A 23232-nucleotide genomic window follows, 5' to 3' on the forward strand; every position below is an offset into this window, starting at 1 on the left:
CAGTAAGTAAAATAAATGTAAATATAAATCCAAAAGTAAAATTAACATTAGTTCAACAGATACACTGTTTGACTAAAATTTAAATGAAAGTTTATAAAAATATATTTACAGTAGGGCCTTGAACTGATTATTTCAGAATCTTATCGTGAATCTTTGTATGTTTTCCTTATAAAAACATAACATCAGGAAAAGATAAATAATACATGTATACATTAATATACTACTTTTACCTAATGTGAAATTAAATGGGCATCTCATTTGGTTAATATTGGTTTTAATGACGTGTATTTCCAATGTTTGTTTGTTTCATAAAGAGGAAACTCCAAGTACCATTACTATGGAATTCGTGTCAAGCCAGATTCCCCTCTTAATCGTCTGCAAGAAGACATGCAGTATATGGCTATGAGACAACAACCCATGCAACAGAAGCAAAGGTAGACTTCAGAGTTATCATGCTATGTCAAAGCTATATTTTTCTTAGTTGCTTAGGTCTCTATTTTGCTGAAAAAAAATAAATTTCTAAGTGCACAAGAACATTGCTATTATTGATATGGCTTTGCTGTGGATAATTCTTAAATATGATTTAGACTTTCCATGTTCCTATCTGTTTTCTAAATTTGAAAAATAATTATTTATCCTTCCACCTATTTGGCTTCTTTTAAGTTGAGTATAACATCTGAAAACATTCAGACAGGGAAATGAAACACAAAGTCTAAGGAGCACATCCAAGCAAATACCAACTGGAGAAACTTGTATCAGTATTCATGAGTTTCTGATTTACTCTTATGCATATCCTTCAAGTCATACATTTTGGTCAAGTGTGGATTCTTACAGAATGTGTGAGACTTCTTTTGCGGTCCTTGAGCTTAACTTTCAGAAACAGAATTGCAGATTTTAGTTTTAAGAGATCTCAAGCATTCATGAATGGATGGATGGGTGGATCATTGAATGGATGATACTATCATGTATATTAGAGATGAACAATACCTCAGTCTGGTGTGGGCTCACTATTTTATGATAATCAAATTATTAGCATCCTGTTTTTTCAGATGAATCCCAGAGAGTTTAAATGACTTACACAAGCCTTTATTACTGCATAGCCAAAGACCTTATAGTCCCGGGTGATTTATATCACAATTTGTGTGTGTGTGTGTGTGTGTGTGTGTGTGTGTGTGTGTGTGTGTGGTACTGGGAATGGACCCCAGGAGCATTCTACCTCCAAGCTATAACCCCAGTCCTATATTTTTAATTCTTTTATTTTGAAGCAGGGTCTCACTGAGTTACAAAGCCCTTTACGTAGTAGCTGCAGCTGTCTGAGAACCACAATCCTCCTGTCTCAGTCTCCCAAATGCTGGGATTACAAGCATGCACCACCACACTCAGTTTATATCACAATTTAAAATAAATAAATAAGATCAAAACTTCCCTCTTCAACAGAATAGCTCAGCCATGGCCTGTAACTATGGTTGTTCTTTTCAGTTCAGCATGTGGAGTTAGGTGGGAAAAAGGGACCTCTGTTTAGGTTCTAATCCATTGATCTGGAATGATTAATTGCCTTGGCTGAATCTTTACAACCATACTAATTTAGTCAAAAGCATTAGCTATAAGACACTCTTTAACGAAAAAACAAATTTTCTTTTTTATCTATTTATTTAGCAAACACTGGATCTTTTTTGTATGTTGGGCACATTATGTGGAAAAGTGCCTACCTATGAGGAGTTAAAACATTAGAAGCAGATATGCATGCGGAGTTGTTGATGGGATGGGGGTGTAATCTACTTTGAGGTCTACTAAAATACAGTTTTGATCAAGATAGTATAGACTACAGAGTATTTTCAGCAAACTCTGGGAGAGAGAGAAAAAGGATGGGCAAACTTCATAAAGACATTGCTATTGAATAGGTTCTAAGAGGAGTAAGAAAACAAATATTCAGGAAGAGGGAAAATATAAGGAAATAACCTAGGGATAAAGTCAATGATGTCTTTGGTAAATTGTCCATGATGTGGTGAGGTTGGTATTGCAGAAGAATAATTGAAAAGATGACTTATAGCTTAGTTGGAAATGCAATTTAAAAAGTAATTTGGATCATATAACAAGGGATATAGTTGTATATGAAGAAAATAAGTTTCTTTGTGCAGAACATAGCTTTTAAGCTATATAAAGCAATGTTTTCTAGAGAGATGACTTTTTTATTTGGGTCAAGACATATTTAATGGGAAGAGACTGAAAGTAAGGACACTTGTTAAGTGGTTTTAACACAGTCATAATTTCCAGTGTGTATGTCCAGCCTGGAGACTCAGTTTGAGGTTGCCTATTATAAAAAATAGCTCAAGGATTTTATATTTTTAGTTCACAGATCTAATTTTCAATTAGATCTGGTTTATGTATAGCCAGCAAAATATGTTAAGAAGAGCTCAAGCAAATTAAAAGAAATTATAAAGTAGTACCTCATATACTTGAAGATAGAGTTTGTATGACTTGTAATAGGTTTACTCTTGGGTTATATTTTTTTCTATTTATTAGTAGCAACACTTATAGCTTTTCCTTTCTGGTATGATTTCTGCTAATGCACAGTGCTGCCTAGGAGGGATGATGGTGAAATCCAGAAGAAGTTTGATTCAGAAACAACATATATTCAAATTTAATTAAGAACAAAAACTTGACAAAGTGTATATTAGACAGCTAAACCTACTTCTTTCTCTCTTAACTATAAGAAAATCTAGCAAGCTTTCATGTAAATGGAAGTTTTCAAGGGACATTTTTATCAAATGCCTTGGTCAGCTAAGCAGGAGCTAGGGTTTCTAAGGTCTCCAGTGAAACTGATTCCAGAGCTCTAAAAGCTTTCCATGAAAGCTCCTTCTACCTCCACATACTGGCAGTTGCTTTTAGAAACAGGTATAATATGGATATTTATATTTATAAAGCAATATAAAATCCTCAGTAATATTAATTGGTCCTACCTACTTTTATTTTTTATAGTAAATGCTTATGTGTGTGTGTGTGTGTGTGTGTGTGTGTGTGTGTGTGTGTGTGTTACCCAGGGGCATTCTACCTCTGAGCCCTTTATTATTTTTGAAACAGGATCTCACTAGTTTGATAAGAGTCTCATTACTTGTTGAAACTGTCCTAGAACATGTGTATCCTCCTGTCTCAGCCTCCCAAGTACTGAGATTATAGGCATGCATTATGAAATAAATGGGAATGTCAGAGAACTAAAGCAGCACTGAACCTCCTTTTAATTTGTTGTTTTTTAACAAATGGGTTTTGTGTCATGGACAATTGTTCTTGAAATAATGTCTTGATTAATGATTGATATGTTAGCAGTGTAGACTTCACAGGAGGAAGCTTCAGTAGTCTTTTTTTGGAGGAGGTTTCTTATTGAACCATTGATAGGCCTTAAGTGAAGCCAGTTTCTCCATTGTGAGGAAGTATTTGGATAGGAGACAAAGATTTTTTTCCATGAATCTGTATAGAAAGGTGAAGTTAAGCATATTTCTTGAAAATGATGGAAGAAGAACTTGTGTCATTTGTTTTATGGTTTAAAAAATAAGTATGATTCCCAAACTAAAATGATTCTACTGAATATATTAAAATTTACGTAAGGACAGACTTCTACTCTATTTTAAACATACAAGTGACATATAAAACATTTAATATGTTTTATAGTAAGTACTCATTTAATATTTCAAAATATTCAGATTGCTTAAATTCCTCAAGGATTACTGAATGCATCTACATGTGCATATCTTTCATCTTATAAATTCACATTTACATTTTCTTTAAGACTGGCTAATTTAATTTAGCATGGTATTTTCTTTTTTAAAAAAATTTTTATTGGTGCATTGTAGTCATACATCTTAATATGATAAAAGATGGTAGAGGAATACACGCACACATCACCCAATTAGCCCCTACCCAATCTCCCCCCATTCCTTCCCATGCTTGGCCTAGCGATTGAATTTAATATGTTTATTTAAGTACATCATGTGCTTTAGAAAGTTTCCCTCTTTCCCCCTCCCATTCCCTCAGGTCACCTTATTTGCTCCTCTATAGAATCTCCTTCTTCATCTAGGGTTCCTCCTGTTAATTTCTCCCTAGCTTTCGCATATTAGGGAAGCATCCAATTTCTTATTTTTTGTGACTGACTAATCTCACTTAGCATAATGTCCTCCAATTCCATCCATTTCCCTGTAAATGATTTAATTGTGTTTTTCTTTAAGACTGAGTAAAATTCCATTGTGTATATCCCACAGTTTTGTACTCCATTCATCTGTTGATGGGTTGTATAATGAAAAAATTTAAGTATATGCAGTGATTGTTTTTCAATCAAATTTAAATTTTAGTGTTCAATTTGTAAATTTTTCCAAATAAATGTGGAATTTTGATAGTGTACAAATAATAATTATGATTCTTTGCCTATACAATATTCTGAACTTCTTATATAAGAAATTACATTTGAAGATTTGATTGGATAGTAGAGGAAATTTCCACTTACTTGCAAATCAGATTCCCAGTAGCACCACCATATGGAACACAGCCACGTGTCTGGAAATAAATGAAAAGAGCTTCTGGTTGAGAAGCTGATGTCACAGAGCCCATAGATTCACATACTTGAAAAAAATGAAGCCATTCTCAAAACATTTACCTAAAGGAGTAATTTAAGGCCCACTTAATTCACAGGCACTCAGGGCTATGACAGTTGACAAGAGAAAATATAAGGAAACAGAGTCTCCTATTTACTTACGAGTGATTCAGTACAGCAGACTGTGAAATTCAGTTAGGGGGGAGATGGGTCTAGGCGCTCTGTTAGACCCTTTGAGTGTCACTCTGGTGACTAGAATCCAGTCTTTCCCCATGTAATAATTATTTAGCTTTACATAATGATGGCATTATGAGAAATCAAGAAGAGAAAGGATGTGTATTTTTAAAAATAGCATTTGTTAAAAATATCTCATAAAAATAAATTTTCATTTAAATGAAATAATCTTCAGTTTTTAAGGGAATTCACTCATGAACTAATTTGCTTACCTTAATTTAGAAAACACACAAATTAGGTTATCAAAGAACAAAAGGGAGATCAGTCATTTTCAGCTCAACAGACTAAGTAAAAATGCTGCAATTCATCTTTAATAGTTAAAAGAAGCACATAAAGAATGTTGGCACATATTTTTTAGTCATTCTTATAAATCCTAATAGCAAATGCAGTGCAGATGTTTGAGATTGATCCCAGTAGCCAGTCTCAAAATATGATTATTTGTCATTTCTTCAACTACTTTTCAACTATCAGATATGGAATAAATGCATCACATCCAAAAGGGATATCATAAGATTGTAGAATGTTGAAATCAAAAGGAAGAGACCTCATCTGTTTGTCTAACTGTAAATGCTGCATTGACACAAAAACAAATGCTCCGAAAGTTTCCAACAAGAATTGAAGAAATCACGTCCTATAGTTAATAAGGGTTTTAGAAGTCATTTAGATGACCTAAAGGTATATTTAATTGGGGTTAGATGGCAATCATCCGGAAGTCAAACGAGAGCTGGGCATGGTAGTGCATGCCTGTAATCCCAGTACTTGGGAAACTGAGGCAGGAGGATTGCAGGTTCAAGGAAAGCCTCAGCAAGTACTTTGACTAGAATCAACCTATCAAGACCCTGTTCCCAAAAAGAAGTAAAATTGGGCTGGGGGTATAGCTAGAAGGTAGAATTCCTCTGGGTTCAATCCCCAGTACCACCAAAATATTAAAAAAAAAAAAGTCAGGGTGTATTCAATCGAGTCACCCCTCCATACCAGTCTGGTATGGAGCTGTACCTATCCTCTGTATTTCTATCTTTTAGTAAACTTCTTTAAATCTTCCAAAAAAAAAAAAAAGTCAAATGACAATGCTGACAAGGATGTAGGGAAATAGAAAGTCATCTATGATGTTGGTGGGATTGCAAATTAGTACAGCTTCCAGGGAGATTGGTGTGGAATTCTTCAGAGAACTGGGAATACAGCGATACCACTCCTGGGTATCTTCCAAAGAGACTGAAATTATAGTAATACGTGCATATCCATGTTTATAGCAACACAATTCACAAATTATGGAACCTACCTAGGTATCCATCACCAGATGAATGGATTACAAAATATGGGATATACACACAATGGAATTCTACTAGATAATAAAGAACAAAATTATGTCATTTGCAGGAAAATGAAGAGACCTGGAGCACATTAAGCCAAATGAGATTAGCCATTCTGAAAAAGTGAAGGGTCATATGTTTTCTCTCATATGTGGAAGCCAGGGAGTAATCAAGATACAAGAGGGACTTTAGATAATGGAGAAGAAACCCCAGTGGAGCAAGAGAAGTGGACTAGGGGAAGGTGAGGGGGTGGGGGTTAATGAAGGAAACACTTCTGTTGACATTGTATACTTAAGTGAGAATACAAATGCCAGACTTGGGGGGAAGGGTTAAATGAGTGATGTGTGCATGCATGCCTCTACCATCTTGTGCCTCATTAAGATGTATAACTAAAATGCACCAATAAAAAAAAAACTTAAAGAAAATGCCAAACTCAATATCAGATATGGGGAAGGGGAGTAAATGGGAAGCCGGGGAGTGTGAGAATCACACCTATTGATGCATGTATGTAACTGTTACTCTGAACCACATTATGATGTGAGAGTACAATGCATCAATAAAAGTATTTGTGTATATGTATATATGTATATGTAATGTGACATCAGAGAGTTAGTGACTGTTCTGAAGGAGTGGATCTCTTCACATTTATTATTTTTTCTGATCTATTCATTTTTATATCACTTGGTTTATTTCAGACATTGTTTAGTCAAAAGATTTTCTAGGACAGTTTCTCCAAAGAGGATTACAATATATCAGTAGAAAAATCTAGGTTCTTGCCTCGATTGTCATCTCAACATTTTCATGTATTTATGAAAATCAAGTGATTATGTAATTATAGAAATTATAACAATAATGACTCTGCTAACACAGTTCATATTTTGCTTGTACATTTTTCAGCTTCTTTGAAAAAACTGTTCTAAATGTTTCGTTTAATTTCCTGAAAGTCCTTCCACTTGGTACTGTTAGTTGAATGTGATGGTAAATATATACCACCCTTTACCTTTCATTAGACTACTTCAGTATCCTTGCTTTGAGATTATTGACAGAATCTTACGTTCAAAGCAGAACAGCAATTGTCCAAGTCCTAAATAACAGCTATGGCTAACCCCATGGGGGAAGATTTCTAATAATTTTCCAAGTTTTCTGTGTTAGTGACAGGTTTCATGCATATACTCAGCTATTAAAGCATTAGCGTTTCTTTCATTTCTTAATTATTAACAACTTTAGCTCTGAATACCCATGGAGTTGCAAGCTGTTAAAATGATCATTTGCCTCTTACTAATTTTGAAACCAAGAGCTGTTTCTTCTTTTGATGCAGCCTAGGTCTTTCTCAAGAGCATACATGACTCAGAAGCACTAAGTATCTCCTATAGGAAAATTTAATATAAAAATAATGAATTGGTAAAATAATGGGAGTAAAGAGAAAAGTAATACTCTTAAATACTGAAGAATTCTGGTTTTGTAAAGGATACAACATAGAGAGGTTTGTTGTTTACTTTCAATTAAAAAGATTCCCTGTTTTTTTTAAAATTTAGTACATATGGTGATTGTTTTGTGAAGAGTATAGAAAGGCAAGAAATAAAATTTTTGTTTTAATACTAAAATCTCAGTTGAAATCAATAAAATTAAGGTGATGCAGAATTGTTGTGTTAATAAAATATTAAGAACTTAGAAAAATTATTTATATTTAACCTTTTTCAAGTCATGCATCTATAGTGCCCAATCTGTAGGGAATGGTCAACAAATATTTGTTAAATTGATTTTATGGTGGGAGGGCATCAAGCACTATCTGAATGTATGCCATTTTCAATATGATCCACATAAAAATAAAAATAAAATAAATTGATTTTATATAGTTTAAGGTCACCTGAAAGTATGACAAAATAAAGTAAGTTTTCTTGAGAGTTCACTCACCCATTTAAAGATATTTATTCCAGCCTGGCATGGTGGTGCATGCTTGTAATCCCAGCACTTGGGAGGCTGAGACAGGAGGATCGCACAGGTTCGAAGCCAGCCTCAGCTACATAGTAAGGCTCTCAGAAGCTCTTCCCACCCACAGGCTCACACTCACCCAGAAGCTCTTCTACTCACAGGCTCACACTCATTAGAAGCTCTTCCTACTCACAGGCTCACACTCACCCAGAAGCTCTTCTACTCACAGGCTCACACTCATCAGAAGCTCTTCCCACCCACAGGCTCACCCTCACCCAGAAGCTCTTCTACTCACAGGCTCACACTCATCAGAAGCTCTTCCCACCCACAGGCTCACCCTCACCCAGAAGCTCTTCTACTCACAGGCTCACACTCATCAGAAGCTCTTCCCACCCACAGGCTCACCCTCACCCAGAAGCTTTTCCTACTCACAAGCTCACACTCATCAGAAGCTCTTCCCACTCACAGGCTCACACTCACCCAGGCCCTTACCCATCCTGATGTTATTCTTCATGGCACAAACGTTTTCCAAACTTTATGCCCAGGCTTTTCTCCCAGAATGATGTTCTGGAGTATTGTGGTTCTCTTATAACCAAAGATAGATACACATGGTACATTTTTGCCCATCTTTCAATCCACTATTCACCGTGCTTCCTTTACTTCCATGGTTATAGTGAAAACACTCATTTCCCTATTCTGACTATATTTTCTATATTAGGTTTTTTTGTCTTTTTTTTTTTGAAGTATTGGCCCTTATAGTTTCTCCAGAATTGATCATTTTGTCTTCTTTTCTCTGCTATAATTTGGCCTTAATACATTTTCCATCTTTTATATAATGTACCTCTAATTAGTGCTTCCCACTCAATATCATCATTATTAGGCATAATTACACATTAATTGTAACTCATTGTGATTTTGATTGCATATTAAAAATATATCCTCCTCACATAAATTTCCACTGTCTATAATACTGCTATCTTCTAAAAAGAGCAGATAGTTTTCTTTGTAGCCTGCAGGCTTGCTGACTAGTGTGTTGAAGATAGATTGTGACATAGCATCTCTTCTTGGAAAACTTAGTTACTATCTTTTTATTTAAATCCCACTGTCCTTGGTATTCATGCTTGTTATATTAGATGCTGTACTGTATAGAACAGAGCACCATGATAAATCACAGCTGAACAGAGTATCTTATTACTTTATAAACCCCAATTAAAACCTAGTAAATTGAAGTCTATAAAGATTTCCATTTGTTTCTTCTCTGGGGAAAGGGTTTTAAATTCCTTTAACTACTTTTGTTTAAACTTCATGCATTTCAAATTCCACTGATTTAAGCAAAAACACTTGTTAAACAGTTTTAGGATATTTTATTAGTGATAGATAGTTTCATAGGTGATAAAAGGACAGCTAAAATAAAATCAAACCTGGAAAGAATCATGGAAGACAAGAAACCTCCTTAAATACGGATACAATCACTCAAATCTGGTAGAACAGAATGGTTAAACAACTGCTCCCCACAAAGTACACCCAGTAATTGTTCATGGTTTCTTTGTTTCTCCGTGATGATTCTGTAAGGAGAAAAGAAAATCAGAAAAAACTTTCAATTTTTCATAAATGACACTTTTAACACCCCATAATGCTAACTCCTCTGTTGACTCTTATTAAGGTCCCAATTGAAAAGAACTTTCTAGAAAGTGTTTTTTTTTAATTAAATAAAGGAGTAGGCTTGAGTGCTTTTACATCATTAGAAAATGGCAAGTGTTTTGTTGTTGAGATGATCAGTAAAATTATAGCCATAGTGATGAAATGTGCTGGGGCCTTTTCACTCTCTGCATCCTCTGGTTTTATCTTTGCTTCCCATAGTAGTTTGTAAGGTACTATCACATGAGAAATAAATGTTAATAACACCATGAGGACCTTTGCAATTTTCCTGGAAATCTCATATATCTGAGTTATAATGGATAGTGCTCGAGGCTGAATTGTTTTTTAAGGGACCTTGAGCATTGTTTGTGTGATGTTTCTCCAGATCCATTCATTTCATATCTGTTGTCAGAGTACAGGCATCATTGAGTATGTCCTATTCTCTCTCATATGAGGGGTGTTGATGTGTATAATGCTTGCATACTAATGATGCAGCTGAATTATTGCATTAGCATAAAGGTCAAGGCCTGGATGGTGAGAATATTAAGTTCTTTTCTTTGTAACTACAATTAAAAATGAGAAAAATGGAAGAATAAACATAATGTGACTGAAGCTGTCTCTGGTTAATAAGCTTATTATCAATGTAATACTTTATTATTCTTTCAGTCATTTGTAAAATGAAAAATACTAACAATCAGTGAAAAATAAGAAATTATGGATGCTGCTGGCTTATTTTGTGTCTATTTGTCCTAGAAGACTTATCCAAAAAAATTTTTTTGTTGTTTTTCAGTGTTTCTCTTCCAAGAAGTCTTTTCTTTTTGTCCTTGCTGCTAGAGCATATTTTCTCTGTTTTAGCAGTATGAGAAATACATAAGGTTATATAATTAGGACCTAAAGATAAAAGATACATAATTGTAACTGATTTACTTCATTTTAATTTTGTAAACTAGGTATGTAGATAAGTTCTTGCATATATTTTACTGCAAAGTGATGGTTATAGCCATTGTATTCGCAGATGTGGGTAAGAGTCAAGGGAAGATGACTCTGTTGATGCATGAGAGGCTGTAGGAGATATGGAAAATGCTGTTATAATATTTATAGATTACTTTAGAGATATTAATTAATTGAAAACCATTCATCATAATTTTTTAGGCCCCAGCAAACTTCTAGATCTTTGTTCAGATTAAAGTTCCAGTGTCTTCAAAATGTTTCTACCTTGATCCATTGACCAATAAAAGCTACTTCAAAATAAGTACTAAAACTATAAACATAGACATCATTGCTCTTGCTTTCCAAAGAATGTTTCTCTTAATTTCCATATTATTACGAGTATTTCTCTTAATTTTTTCACTCTTAGGTAAATTTCTGTATTTTCAAAAATAGGTTCTATAATTTTTCCTCCTCCTGGTTTTTTCTTCTCACAACTAAAAAAAAAAAAAAGTCTATATCCTAACTTGATGAGATTATATAAAAAATTCTACAGCTCTCATGAGACATTTACGAATATAGGATAAAATTGTATGCCCTGAGGAGTTTGGGGGTAGTACAAAAAAAAAAAACAAGGAATAATTTGGTTTGTTTCCCCTCATCTAATAATTTTAGGTACAAGCCTATGCAGAAAGTGGATGGGGTTGCAGATGGTTTCACAGGAAGTGGCCAACAGACAGGCACATCTGTTGAACAAACTGTAATTGCTCAGAGTCAACATCATCAACAGTTTTTAGGTATGTTAAGGTGTAATGCATATTAGTTGTTCTTTGGATTTTGAAAACAACAATAGTAGTCTTTTCTTCAAGTGCAATGTCTATTATAGATGTTCATTACATAGATTTTGTGAGTACTGAAACTATGTACATCATATTATAGTTCTAATTAATCTCTCTTTATGTTCAGTAGCATTTATTTTTAAAATTTTTAAGCTATGTAACTTTAAAATGCATATCAATTAAAGGCCCATTGCTCTGAAAGTATTTTCTATAATTTATATTAATTGGCTTTTTATCAAAATTGGTCCATGTTTACCTGCAGTAGTAACTTCAAGTACTAAAAACAATTCTCATTTTCTGTATACAAAGTTACATATGCAGTCTCAGATTAGAAAAAAATTGTAAACTTGAAAAGTTAATTTGTTATTTTAAGTTGAGCATGGTACTTCCTATGTAATTTTGTAGATGGTGTACATATTTCTTATTACTGAAAAAGTTAGAAAGGAAAACTTAAACTATTACTGACATATCTGAAAAGACAAAATGGCACCTTAGTTTAATTCATAATGCTTCTATAGATGAGCATATATAGTTTCCTTACAACATGTCAAGATTATTTTTTTAAAAATAATTTTGTTTTGAAACAGGGTCTCTAGGTTGCTGAGAGTCTTGCTACATTGCTGAGTCTGTTCTAGAAAATGTGATCCTCCTGTCTCAGCCTCCCAAGTATTGGAATTACAGGCATGCATCACCATACCCAGTGATATTTTTCTTTGAATAGAGTTCTGTGCTATGCTTTTCCCAATATAATTGTAAAATTTTAGTTTCTAAAATTCCATAAGTATATTCCCTCTATTCTTATGTTTTGTGCTGGTAACATTAAGTTTTGCTTGCAAAATATTAATTTGTAAAGTCCTTGTTTTGAGCCTTTTGACCTCTAAATTTTATTTTTCCTTTTTAGTCTTATGAAATTTTCCCTCATTAATCTGTAATTGACACTATCCATAGTAGCATTGTTTTCTGTTGTGTTGTCATGGTAACAGATGCATCTCGAGCACTTCCAGAGTTTGGCGAAGTTGAAATATCTTCTCTGCCAGATGGTACTACCTTTGAGGACATCAAGTCACTACAGAGTCTTTATCGAGAGCACTGTGAGGTAAGTCTTTGCAAATATAGGACAGACATGCGCCAAGTTTTGCCAGACAGCTTGTTAAAACAAAATAATCAATCTTCTTTCTAGAAAGCAGATAAAATTGGTACTAATTCTTTTGAAATTTTCTTTGAGAACTAATAAATTCATTTTTTCTTCTTTCTTGTCTCAGAATGGAGAGGTGAGGAGTGCAGGAAAGTGAGAGTACATTTTATTCTCCATTTCTTAAGCCTATCCTAATCTGAATCCTTTGATGCAGCAATTCCACTTCTAGGTATTTATCCTACAAAAATACTTACATATGGGTGACAAGACAAGTGTACAAGGGAATTTGTTGCATTATTACTTTTAATGCAAAAGGTTGGCTATAGCTTCAGTATATAATAGGGAACCAGATACAGGCTGGTTTGATCTATAGATCAGACTACAATACAGCTAGAGAATAGGCAACTCTAAATATACCAGAATGGAACAAGTCCCAGGTCTTAATGTCACAGGAAAAATCAAGATATAAAACTGTGTACAGCATATTACAATTTAAGTGAAAAGGAATTTGTGTACACATGTTTCCAGAAAGAAGAATGATAAAATGTTAATAGTGATTACCTTTGTGAAGGAATTTAGGTGACTAAAGAGTGGAGAGAGAGACTCTGTTTTTCAGTGTACCCTTTTCAGTTTTACAATGTGAATGTGTATTTTTACTAATAATTTATAGAAATGTTAGTAAAGCACCGTAGGTGCTCCTTCCAAGAACCAGAGGCTTTAGTTTTGTTTGTTTCATTTCTTTGGTTAATCAAGGATTTTCTTGGTGCTTTTGAGCCCTGTTCCTACTTTCTTTCCAACATAAGAATTGGTGGCATAGTTTGGGAGGTGAGCCCTCACCATGACAGCATGTGAATGTATCTGCAGCTCACCTGGCAGGGATCATAACTTCCAGGGTTTTCTTAAATATCTGTCCTTTTGAATGAGAATTCTACTTAGAATTTAAGTAGCTTTATTTCTGGGGTATTTGTGATTAGGTTAGAAATTAAAAATTATCCTTTGGATTTCTAGGGCATGCCTTCTGACTACTACCAATGCAACATACATAAGTTTCAGTTTAAAACATTGACAAATTCTTTTTTTATCACTCCAGAAATAAGAATTGCTTGAGTGAATCTAAGTGTTGTTCAAGGATGCTCAGTTATTGACAACCAAGAGCAGGTTCTCTCTTTAGAACATAGCATGTCCTAGAAGTGTTCTCCAACTAGCCCTAATGGTTCCCAGTCTTTCTTGGCATGATGCAAGCCACTTAGTTGTCATTTTGCTTTGCCTGTTGGGCTTTTCCCAAGCTTAAAGGATTTTCCAGATTATTCTTACACATGTAGAAAAAATTTCTTTCTACATCTATCATCGTGTTCAATAAAAATTTGTATGGAGATTCTCTAAACAATTTCTCACTTCTCTATGTTCAAATGAATCCTGCTTTAAGCAAACCAGCCTCTACAAATACAATTTGAATTTTTAAAGCGTTTTTTTGTATTTATGCAGAATGTAAATTGGAGCATGAATGTATAGTAAAATTATTTACTTGCTAAAGAATGTATAGTAAGATTATTCTAAATAACAAACTCCTCCACTAAGATTAAAACATTGTTTGGATTATTGAATTTTCATGAACATAGCAATTATCAGAAATAAATATACTCTACATGAGTAGATAGAGACAAATATAATAATTAATATGTGTGGGAAATATTTGTCCATAAAAAGATCCCCATTCATTTATCAGTTACTAGTGTCTATATCATTTTTCATGGGGTAGTACAGTGTATATGGAAAAGAAAATTTCAATTTTCTTTTTCCTGCCAATCTTCCAAACACTTGAAATATAGCTACCTGAATTTCATATCTAATATTGTAAATAATCATTTTCCTTAAACCAGTATGTTCATATTTAATTCATATTTTCTCATGTATTTTAGTCTGAACATATTTGAAAGTGGGTGGACAAATGATAAAATGTTTTATTCACTTATAAAACTGCCTCAAATGAGGTTGATGTAAATGTGCTTTACAAAAGAGTTTTGGGGGATTATTTAATTTTAAGAAATATTAAATTTAAGATGTTTGAAAATTCTTGTTTTGTTTTAGCTCATATTTTCTACAATTTATATCATTAACAAAGATTAATATACCTACTTTGCCTCTTATTTGGAATTCTCATAATTTGTTTATCAAAAATATTTTGTAAGCATCACTAATTTTGTTATATAAGAAACAATTGTAATTTTAATACACATTGATATAGCTGTGTTTTTTTCTATATACAGTCTCATAGATAGAGATATGTAAAGTATTAATAGTTGTTTCACACTTCTAAAAGTGTCTTTTGGACTGTACATGAGGTACATTTAAGAAAGCAGCCATAAAAAAAAAAATTGCTTCTGGAGAAAATTTTGGCTTTTACTGGGTTGATGGACATCTGTGTTCCCTTTACTTTCAGGGCTTGCATTTTATTTGTTTGTTTGTTGTGCTTTGAGATGTGGTCTTTGTTGCTCAGGCTGACTTCAAACATGTGATCCTTCTGTCTCAGCCCCCAAGTAACTGGGTAACACTTGTAAACCCACCACACTCTGCTCAGGCCTTGTGTTTTGTATTTTTTTAATGTTGCTGTGGAGCATTTTAATTAATTTTCTTTATTTTCAGTATCCAACTACTTGCAGCTTTCCCTACTAGTTCTCATAAAGTACCTCCAGACAGATTTTAATGTTTGAGTTAGTCTGATATTTTTAGCATCAGATATTCTCTGTGTCACACTTAAAGCCCAATCTACACAAGTGGTAGAAACTTTATAATTTTGAAGTCATCATTTGTTTTGCCCAGAATACTCAGACTTTACATTGCTTCATATTTTCTCTACCTCCTGTGCATTTGTAGATCTCAGTTGGGCTCTTTCACCTGTCCTGTTCTCAGTTTTTAATGGTACAGGACACATCATATAGACTGATAACTACTTCCATCTTTTATTGCTCAAAAAAAAAAAAAAATCAGCCAGGTGTGGTGGCGCATGCTTATAATCCCAGCCTTGGGGGGGGCTGAGACCTGGAGGATCACGGTTTGTGGATAGCCTCAGCTACTTAGTGAGGCCCTCCGCAACTTAGTGAGACCCTGTTTCAAAAATAAAGGAAAGGAAATAGGGCAGGGGTTGTCGCTCAGAGGTCGAATGCCCCTGGGTTCCATCCACAGACCCACCCCCCCAGACAAAAAAAATCAGAATTGTGTGTTCTTTTCATTTAAAAGTTGTCCCTTGCTTTCATGCCTGCTTTTATCTGAATGCTAATTTACAAATTGGTTACAATGGTAAGGTGAAATTAAATATGGTCATCAAAAGTTAATAGTGAAAGTGACAGATTTTAACATCATCAAAAAATTTTAAAAAAAGAAAAGAAAAACCTTTGATATACCTGGAAATGGTTCCAGAAGCTAAAATTAAGAAGACAGTGAAGATGAGGACCCCAAGGTTGTAAAGGGGATCTTTTTACAGCTGATTTCTAAAGGGTATGTACAGAGGTAGACTGAATTCACAGATGTTGAAGGGAAGGCATATTGTTGTGTCCTTTTCCTACCTGGATAGGTACTCTCCTCTGCAGGACCGCTGACTATAGTTTCTTCCCTCATCTCAACCTGGCTGGGAACATCCTAAAAACCCATGGTCAGCAGCCTTAGTAGAGTTAATTCAACCCATACTCCATCTGCTGTACATAAGCAATTCCATTCTCTTCTGCTCTCTGCGATGATCATTGTTTACCAAACCCAAAGAGAGCTGATGTTATGAGAACTGATGTGAATCCCTGTTCTGTACCCTTCCTTCCTGGTCTGAGAATAAGTAGAATGGCAGCAACCCTAGAGGCAAAAGGAAGCAGTAGGTAAAGAAATGAAGGAAAAGTAAGAAAGAAAAATGGAGAAGAAAAGCAAGCAGGAAAATAGAGAAGAAAAGAGAGGTGAAAGTGAAGATAGGATATTAACCCGTAGTGGAGGAGTACAAAGTATCTTGCTTAATCTTTCAAGAGTTGTTTTTTTTACCTCTTATTTTCTATTATCTGTTTCCTCTACTTTCATCAATAAAATTTAGTTCAGATTCATCATATTGTTATCTTATGGGCCCAAAGAGAGTTTTAACATATAAAATCTCATTTTATTGGACTCTCGTCACCATCCCGATAAGTAATATTGTGAGGTAACACCAATATTGTTTTGTTTTATAGGCAATATTGGATGTGGTTGTGAATCTTCAATTCAGCTTGATAGAAAAATTGTGGCAAACATTCTGGCGCTATTCTCCCTCTACTCCAGCTGACGGCACTACCATTACTGAATCAAGGTCAGAATCAATATGCTTTTCCAATTCATTGTCATGGCTTAGTAGATGTCACAGCTAATAAATTAGAGATATGTATACCAGTTGTGAACCTTACTGATAACATTAAGTGAATAGATTGATGCTTTGGACATCCTAGAAATAAACCACAAACCGTTCTCTTGAGGTGTCAGTGTATGTATATATCTCTCATTTTTATTGATCTGGGGGACTTCAATAGAGCTATTTCATCCTCATGGAATTACTATCATATCTGCTTTTCAGACCATCAGGAAATATTAATGTGCATAGGCAGCTCTGGGGGAGTGTTTTATATCTATTTATCTGTCTATCTCTATATATATCCAGCCATATGGCACCAGTGCAATGGTAGTATAGTTCTAACCTCAGTAATATTTGATAAACTATTTTTAAAGTCCATTTTCTTTTTTATCCTCATTTGCCATCTATTCATTTGCTACATTTATTCACACCAGCAATCTGAGTGAAATAGAAAGTCGACTTCCGAAAGCAAAGCTGATAACTCTGTGCAAACATGAGTCTATCCTGAAATGGATGTGTAACTGTGACCATGGGATGTACCAGGCTTTGGTGGAGATTCTCATCCCCGACGTCCTTAGACCTATTCCTAGTAAGTTAAATGCAGAAAACTACGGATGCTCTTGTTCTCATACATTCCACCCAGGAAGTTTGGGGAAGTACATGCAACCTGGAATGATCCTAATTTCATTTAAATCTGTCAAATAGAAAACACACAACACAGAGTCATGCATGAAAGCAGTCTAGAGCAAAACTGTAGTAAAACAGAAGGGGGCGGGGATGATCTATATTCCAATCTTTCATTTTGTTTTTTAATCTTTCATTTTGTTTTTTAATTTAAAACCCAACCTATAGATGTGACAGACCACTTCGGGCTCAGTCAACTAGGAAAGAATTATTTTACTCAAGAACAATGTCCTCTTCATATAACCAAATATGACTGAAATCTGTCATTGCAGGCCAGCCCTTTCCATGGTTGCCTGTGGTGTGAAATGAGTTTATCTTTCTTTCCAGTGAAGTTGAAGTCCTTTATAAAATCATTTACTTTGTCACCTACATTGTATTAAGAACTATGAATTCAGTTTCCATTAACAGTAACAGTTAAATGACATTTTAAGAGAAAAAAAAATCTATGTAACTGCACAAGTATTGTATCCCCACTCTTGAAGTAAATGGAAATTGTATAGATAGCTTAGATTGCCTTTTTAAGTGATGGTGTTTTTCCAACTACCTTATATCAAACAAAAGTATTTCCCTCAAGTATTAATAAAAATGCAATTACAGATACTGTTAGAGGCTGTTGCAGCTGTTTTATGCCTTCATTGGTTTAGAGACTTTAACTTGTAAAAGTTAAGAAGTGGGACAGTTTCCACTCTACTCTGATATTAATAAAACAAAAGCAATCTTTTGGCTTGTGAAAAGTGGCAACTGTGTGCTTTAAGTACACTATTTGTAGATTTTTTCTGTTAATTGCTCCAGAAAATACATTAATGGGGGTTAGTAGAATAAGATGGAAATATATTAATTATACTTTCCTTTTCTAAATACAGTGGAAGGTATGAATTCATTCACATGTTCCCCACCACCTTAAAGACTTTGTTATATTTACAGATGATGTCAATGAACACAAATAAATTTGTGGAGGAATAAGTAAAAACAAAAGACATCCACTGATGTCTCAAAAGTGTATAAATTGCTAGTATGTTCTTCTCTTGTTTTCCCAAGCTTTCTGACTAAAGATTGAAGAAAACTGATGTTTTCAAGGAAAATTTCACTATGTAAATCCTCTACCGGCTTATGTTCCAGAATCTGAGCCCCTTGTTTCTCTCTTGCTCCCTGTGCTCAGAGTGATTATCTCTAAAAATGTTTAAAAGAAGCTGCATAAGGTATCTCATTAGCCTTTGACATCTTGCTGCCAACATATACTTTCCCTCATGAGATACAAGAAGGGATGTCAGCAAGCACTTTCTTTTTGAGGCAAATCAACAGCAATATTCTTTCAACGATTTTGAAATCTTTTGCCTCTGTATTAGCATCATAAGACTTAACTTGTGAACTTAATACTTCCCTAATTTAAATTATTTATCAATTTTAGTTTACTTTAATCTTCAGAATTTGAAGTATACAATTGCAAATTTTTATTTGAAAAAGTTTACTCTGTCAAGCAGTTTGTCTATATTTATAAAAAAAAACAAGTTTTATGTTTTAGAAATTATAAAATGTACTAATGTATTATCCTCCCAAGGAATATTAATTCCCATTATATATTAGAAATTTAATTCCCACTATACAGTGAGGCTTAACAAAATAAAGCTTAACATACAATTTAATTATCTTCTGATTGTGTGCATTTTAGTACTAATCTGAAACAGGTCGAGACAACTCAACTTGGAAATGATTTAATTTCCAAACCATATATACATATACAAGTACTTTACCATTTTCTGTCCAGATGGGATTTCTGTTTTAAGGGGAAAAATCAACAAAAACAAACAACAACAAAACTGAACATCACACTAATTTAAGTCAGCTTAAAGCTACTATATTAAAATACATTTATCTGAAAATGAAATATAATAAGTGTAAAGTACTATATAAGAATTCAACTAGCTGGGGGTGGTAGTGCATGCTTATAATCCCAGCATTTGGGAGGCTGAGACAGAAGGATTGCAGTTCACAGACAGCCTCAGCCACTACCTAGTGAGGCCCTCTGCAACTCAGTGAGACCCCGTTTCAAAAAGAGAATAAAAAATAGGGCTGGGAGTGTACCTCGGAGATAGAATGCCCCTGGTTTCCATCCCCAGTACTGAAAAAAAAAAAAGAAAGAAAGAATTCAACTGGTTACACTAAAACATACAATTATGAGTATAATTAAGGGTAGCCTACACTGTTGTTTAGTACAAAAGAGAAAATATTTACCATTATTTAATAAACAAAATACATCTTTTTATTTCATAATGTCTTTTGCATTGAGTTTGTGGAGATTAAGTAGACCCATGTTAAATTAAAATTATAGATTCTTAGTTTGTAGATGGAATAAATATCATATGTTAAATGGGAAAAAATGGAAAATACAGTTTGCCAAACTGAATCTTTAGCACAATTTTATTGTTTCCAAAAGGGCCATTAGTTGTTTTTCACTCTTTTTCATTTCCATTCATGCCTTCGCTCCATGGTTCAAGTACATAACACAAGAGAAAGATACTTGTCTGTTTTTTTTATTTTTTTGGCTAATGTGGGAAACTTGAGATTTTGAAAATATTAGTTCTCAAGAAATTTTCAATTCAATGTTCAATTCCAATTCTCATAATTAAAGAGTCTGTAGTTTTTGAATATTCTTCCTAATCAAAATTTAATTTGACCAGTTAAATAAATCTTTTTTAAAAAAATATATCTAGTTGTTTTTGTTATTGGAATATATCTATATCCTTTGCAAATAAACAAGCTAAATTACTTGTAAAACCTATTTTCACAAAAGTATTAGACAAACAGATCCACTTAAGCACAGAAAGAAAAACCAAAGTATTTATTCCTGTCAATAACATTAATATTCTTGGGAGCAGGTGGCCACAAATGTAACTTCTTTGTTTCTAATACTGCACTGCAGATTTTGATATCTACTACATTATAGGGAATTTACAGAGATTAATTTTATGTTGTAGGTTCTTCGGACACTCACTAAATATCTGAAACTGCTCCCCACAGTGTGGAACTATGGCATAGATGAATAAAGTACTGTTTACTTAATGACTTGTTATACAATCTCAGTAAGCAGTTCTCTTGTAGTTAAGTAGTCACAGTTATCAATGATAATCATTTTGTGACTATTATAACATCTTCTATCACCAGACCTATCCCTACCAGACCATGTTTTAACAAATAAGTGGGGAAAAAAGGGGGATGGATTATTTTAGGAATGTTTTGAGAACATTGGCCTTTGTGGCAGTAGTTTTGTCACACTGATCTTTTTATCTCTACCTCTCAAGTAAATAGTTATTCAAAACTGTCAATTAAAATAATTTTAAATTTTACTTAATTTTTCATTAATAGCAAGAATATTCTTATTCCAGTCCATACATTCTAATGTAAATAAAGGCATGGAGTAAAAAGCAAAGTTTTTGCACTATATTTCTTTTTCACTGAAGATATGAAAGTAAGAGTTCACAGAAAATGCGAAGAATCTATAAAGAAAGTTACTTAGCCTTTGAGCACAAAACTATTAATTACAAAGTGTTTTGTCCAAGATAGAAAATTCTATAAGTATATTCACAACTGGTATATGTTGCTATAAGCAAAAATATTTCAATGTTTTTATTTTCCAACAAAGTATCATAAATAACTGGGAAAAACAGCTTTAAAAGAAACAGAGGTCCAAAATATAATGTTTGGATGTACTAAGAAGTTAAAAATAATGTTAAAGTTTCATCAATGAGAACAATATAAATTCTGTTTTGTGCTGTGTCACATATGCACACATAGCTTCCTTACTTCAACATGAAGATTAACAGGCCTTGCTATTCTTCTGTTCTGCCTTTATTCTTTTCATTTAGGTGCCTTGACCCAAGCCATTCGAAATTTTGCAAAAAGCCTTGAAGGTTGGCTTTCTAATGCCATGAACAATATTCCACAGAGAATGATACAAACCAAGGTACACTTTATGTTTTTTGCTTTTTCTTTTGTGTTTTGGAAAACATTTTTTTCAAGTGAATACTTATTATTGATTAGTATATGTCAGTATCAGTAATATAGAATATAGCTAGAGATAAATATTTCAGTTTAGAGATATTCCACTTAGAGATATGAACTCTCGTCTCTACATTTTTTCCTTTCATCCATGTTACTTTATATTTGTCTATGAATATATCCTCATGGCAAGATTGGACTGATTGGACTTATTTGCCTAAATTTTTGTAATAAAAATCCCATTTGTGGCTTTTGGTCAGTGATTACATTCACTCTGAGACTCCAACAATTTTGTCTTCAATTTTGGAGCAAAGTTGATAGATTGAAGTTCCCGTAACAGTCAAGTATCTTTGGAAAAACAAGTAGCTTCTAGTTCTTTCTACTCTGGCTTAAGATTTATATTAAAGCTTTCTATCTCTAAAACATATAATGGGAAAATTTCATTTATATGCCCACCAACATATTTTTGTTGTTCTGGAGCTATGCTGTCAATACAGTCACGAGTATCTATTTAAATTTGAATTTAAAATAAAGTGAAATGAAAACCTTAGTTCTGTAGTCACACTAACTGAATTTCTAATGCTCACTAGCCCCATGTGACTAGTGGCTACCAGAGTGGACAGCATATATGTAGAGCATGATTGCACAAAGTTCTCTTCTGCAGCATAGTTGTAGAGGACCACGTGGAGGTGGACAGAGGAGTGCTTTTTAACCTGTAGAATCAATCATATCTTAACAATACTTCAAACCCTTGTCAGCATCATCAGGGTGAATGTGGCAGCAATCAGCTGCAATGTTGTCATCATATTGACCTCCAGAGTTGATTGGGATGATCTGCCATAGCTGAAGGTACCTTCTGATCTTCCACTGTCAGTGACACATGGTCATCTTTCAGTTGAGCCTTCAATCAATGAAAACAGTTTGCCTTCCAGTGACCATATCCATAGGGATCATGATGCCTAGGTTCAGTGGAGTTTCTGTGCAACTTTGAACAAGCTACTTACCCTCTTTAGCTTATAATACATGCCTAATACGATGGTTGTGACTACTGAACAAGGTAATCTGCGTGAGGCCCTAGACAAAGTTAATGTAATCTGTTTAGGTCAGTCTTCCAGGGTACAGAGCAGGATGGGAAGAATAGAAAGTAGATTTTGAGGGGCAAATGGAAATTTTCTGGATAGCTTTTATTAAAAAGAAATACAAATTCTGAAAGTTTTAGTTGGTTATCTTTAATAATTTTCTTAGCTAATAAAAATTATGAGTTCTCTTATTTTGCCTTAAAATTATTCACATTGTTATAAAGGCCATAGGAGTGAATCAGAATGGTAGTGCTCTCAAATTTATTTTTATTTTTATTTATTTATTTATTTATTTATTTATTTTTTGTGGGTCTGGGGATGGAACCCACTGGCATTTGACCTCCAAGCTACACCCCACCCCCTGCCCTATTTTTTTTTTTATTTATTTTGAAACCAGGTCTCACTGAGTTGCAGAGGGCCTCACTAAGTAGCTGAGGCTGTCTGCGAACCACGATCCTCAGGTCTCAGCCTCCCGAATGATAGGATTACAAGCGTGCACCACCACGCCCGGCTTGAAAA

General features: G+C 34.0%; 1 protein-coding gene across 2 annotated transcripts in view; it reads left to right on the forward strand.

Annotated features, from left to right (window-relative positions):
- RFX3 (regulatory factor X3) overlaps positions 1 to 23232 on the forward strand; it is a gene marked incomplete at its 3' end in the record, with an annotated part of 187571 nt that overhangs the window by 125296 nt on the left and 39043 nt on the right. For both annotated transcript variants that reach the window (XM_080709261.1, XM_080709262.1), the window contains exons 7-12: positions 315 to 434; positions 11299 to 11420; positions 12446 to 12558; positions 16800 to 16915; positions 17389 to 17543; positions 21502 to 21599. In XM_080709261.1, the coding sequence (XP_080565387.1) occupies positions 315 to 434; positions 11299 to 11420; positions 12446 to 12558; positions 16800 to 16915; positions 17389 to 17543; positions 21502 to 21599 (724 nt within the window). The remainder of the gene's footprint in view (positions 1 to 314; positions 435 to 11298; positions 11421 to 12445; positions 12559 to 16799; positions 16916 to 17388; positions 17544 to 21501; positions 21600 to 23232) is intronic.

This window comes from Muscardinus avellanarius (assembly GCF_963383645.1).
Source record: "Muscardinus avellanarius genome assembly, chromosome: 13".
NCBI classification, from domain to species: Eukaryota; Metazoa; Chordata; class Mammalia; order Rodentia; family Gliridae; genus Muscardinus; species Muscardinus avellanarius.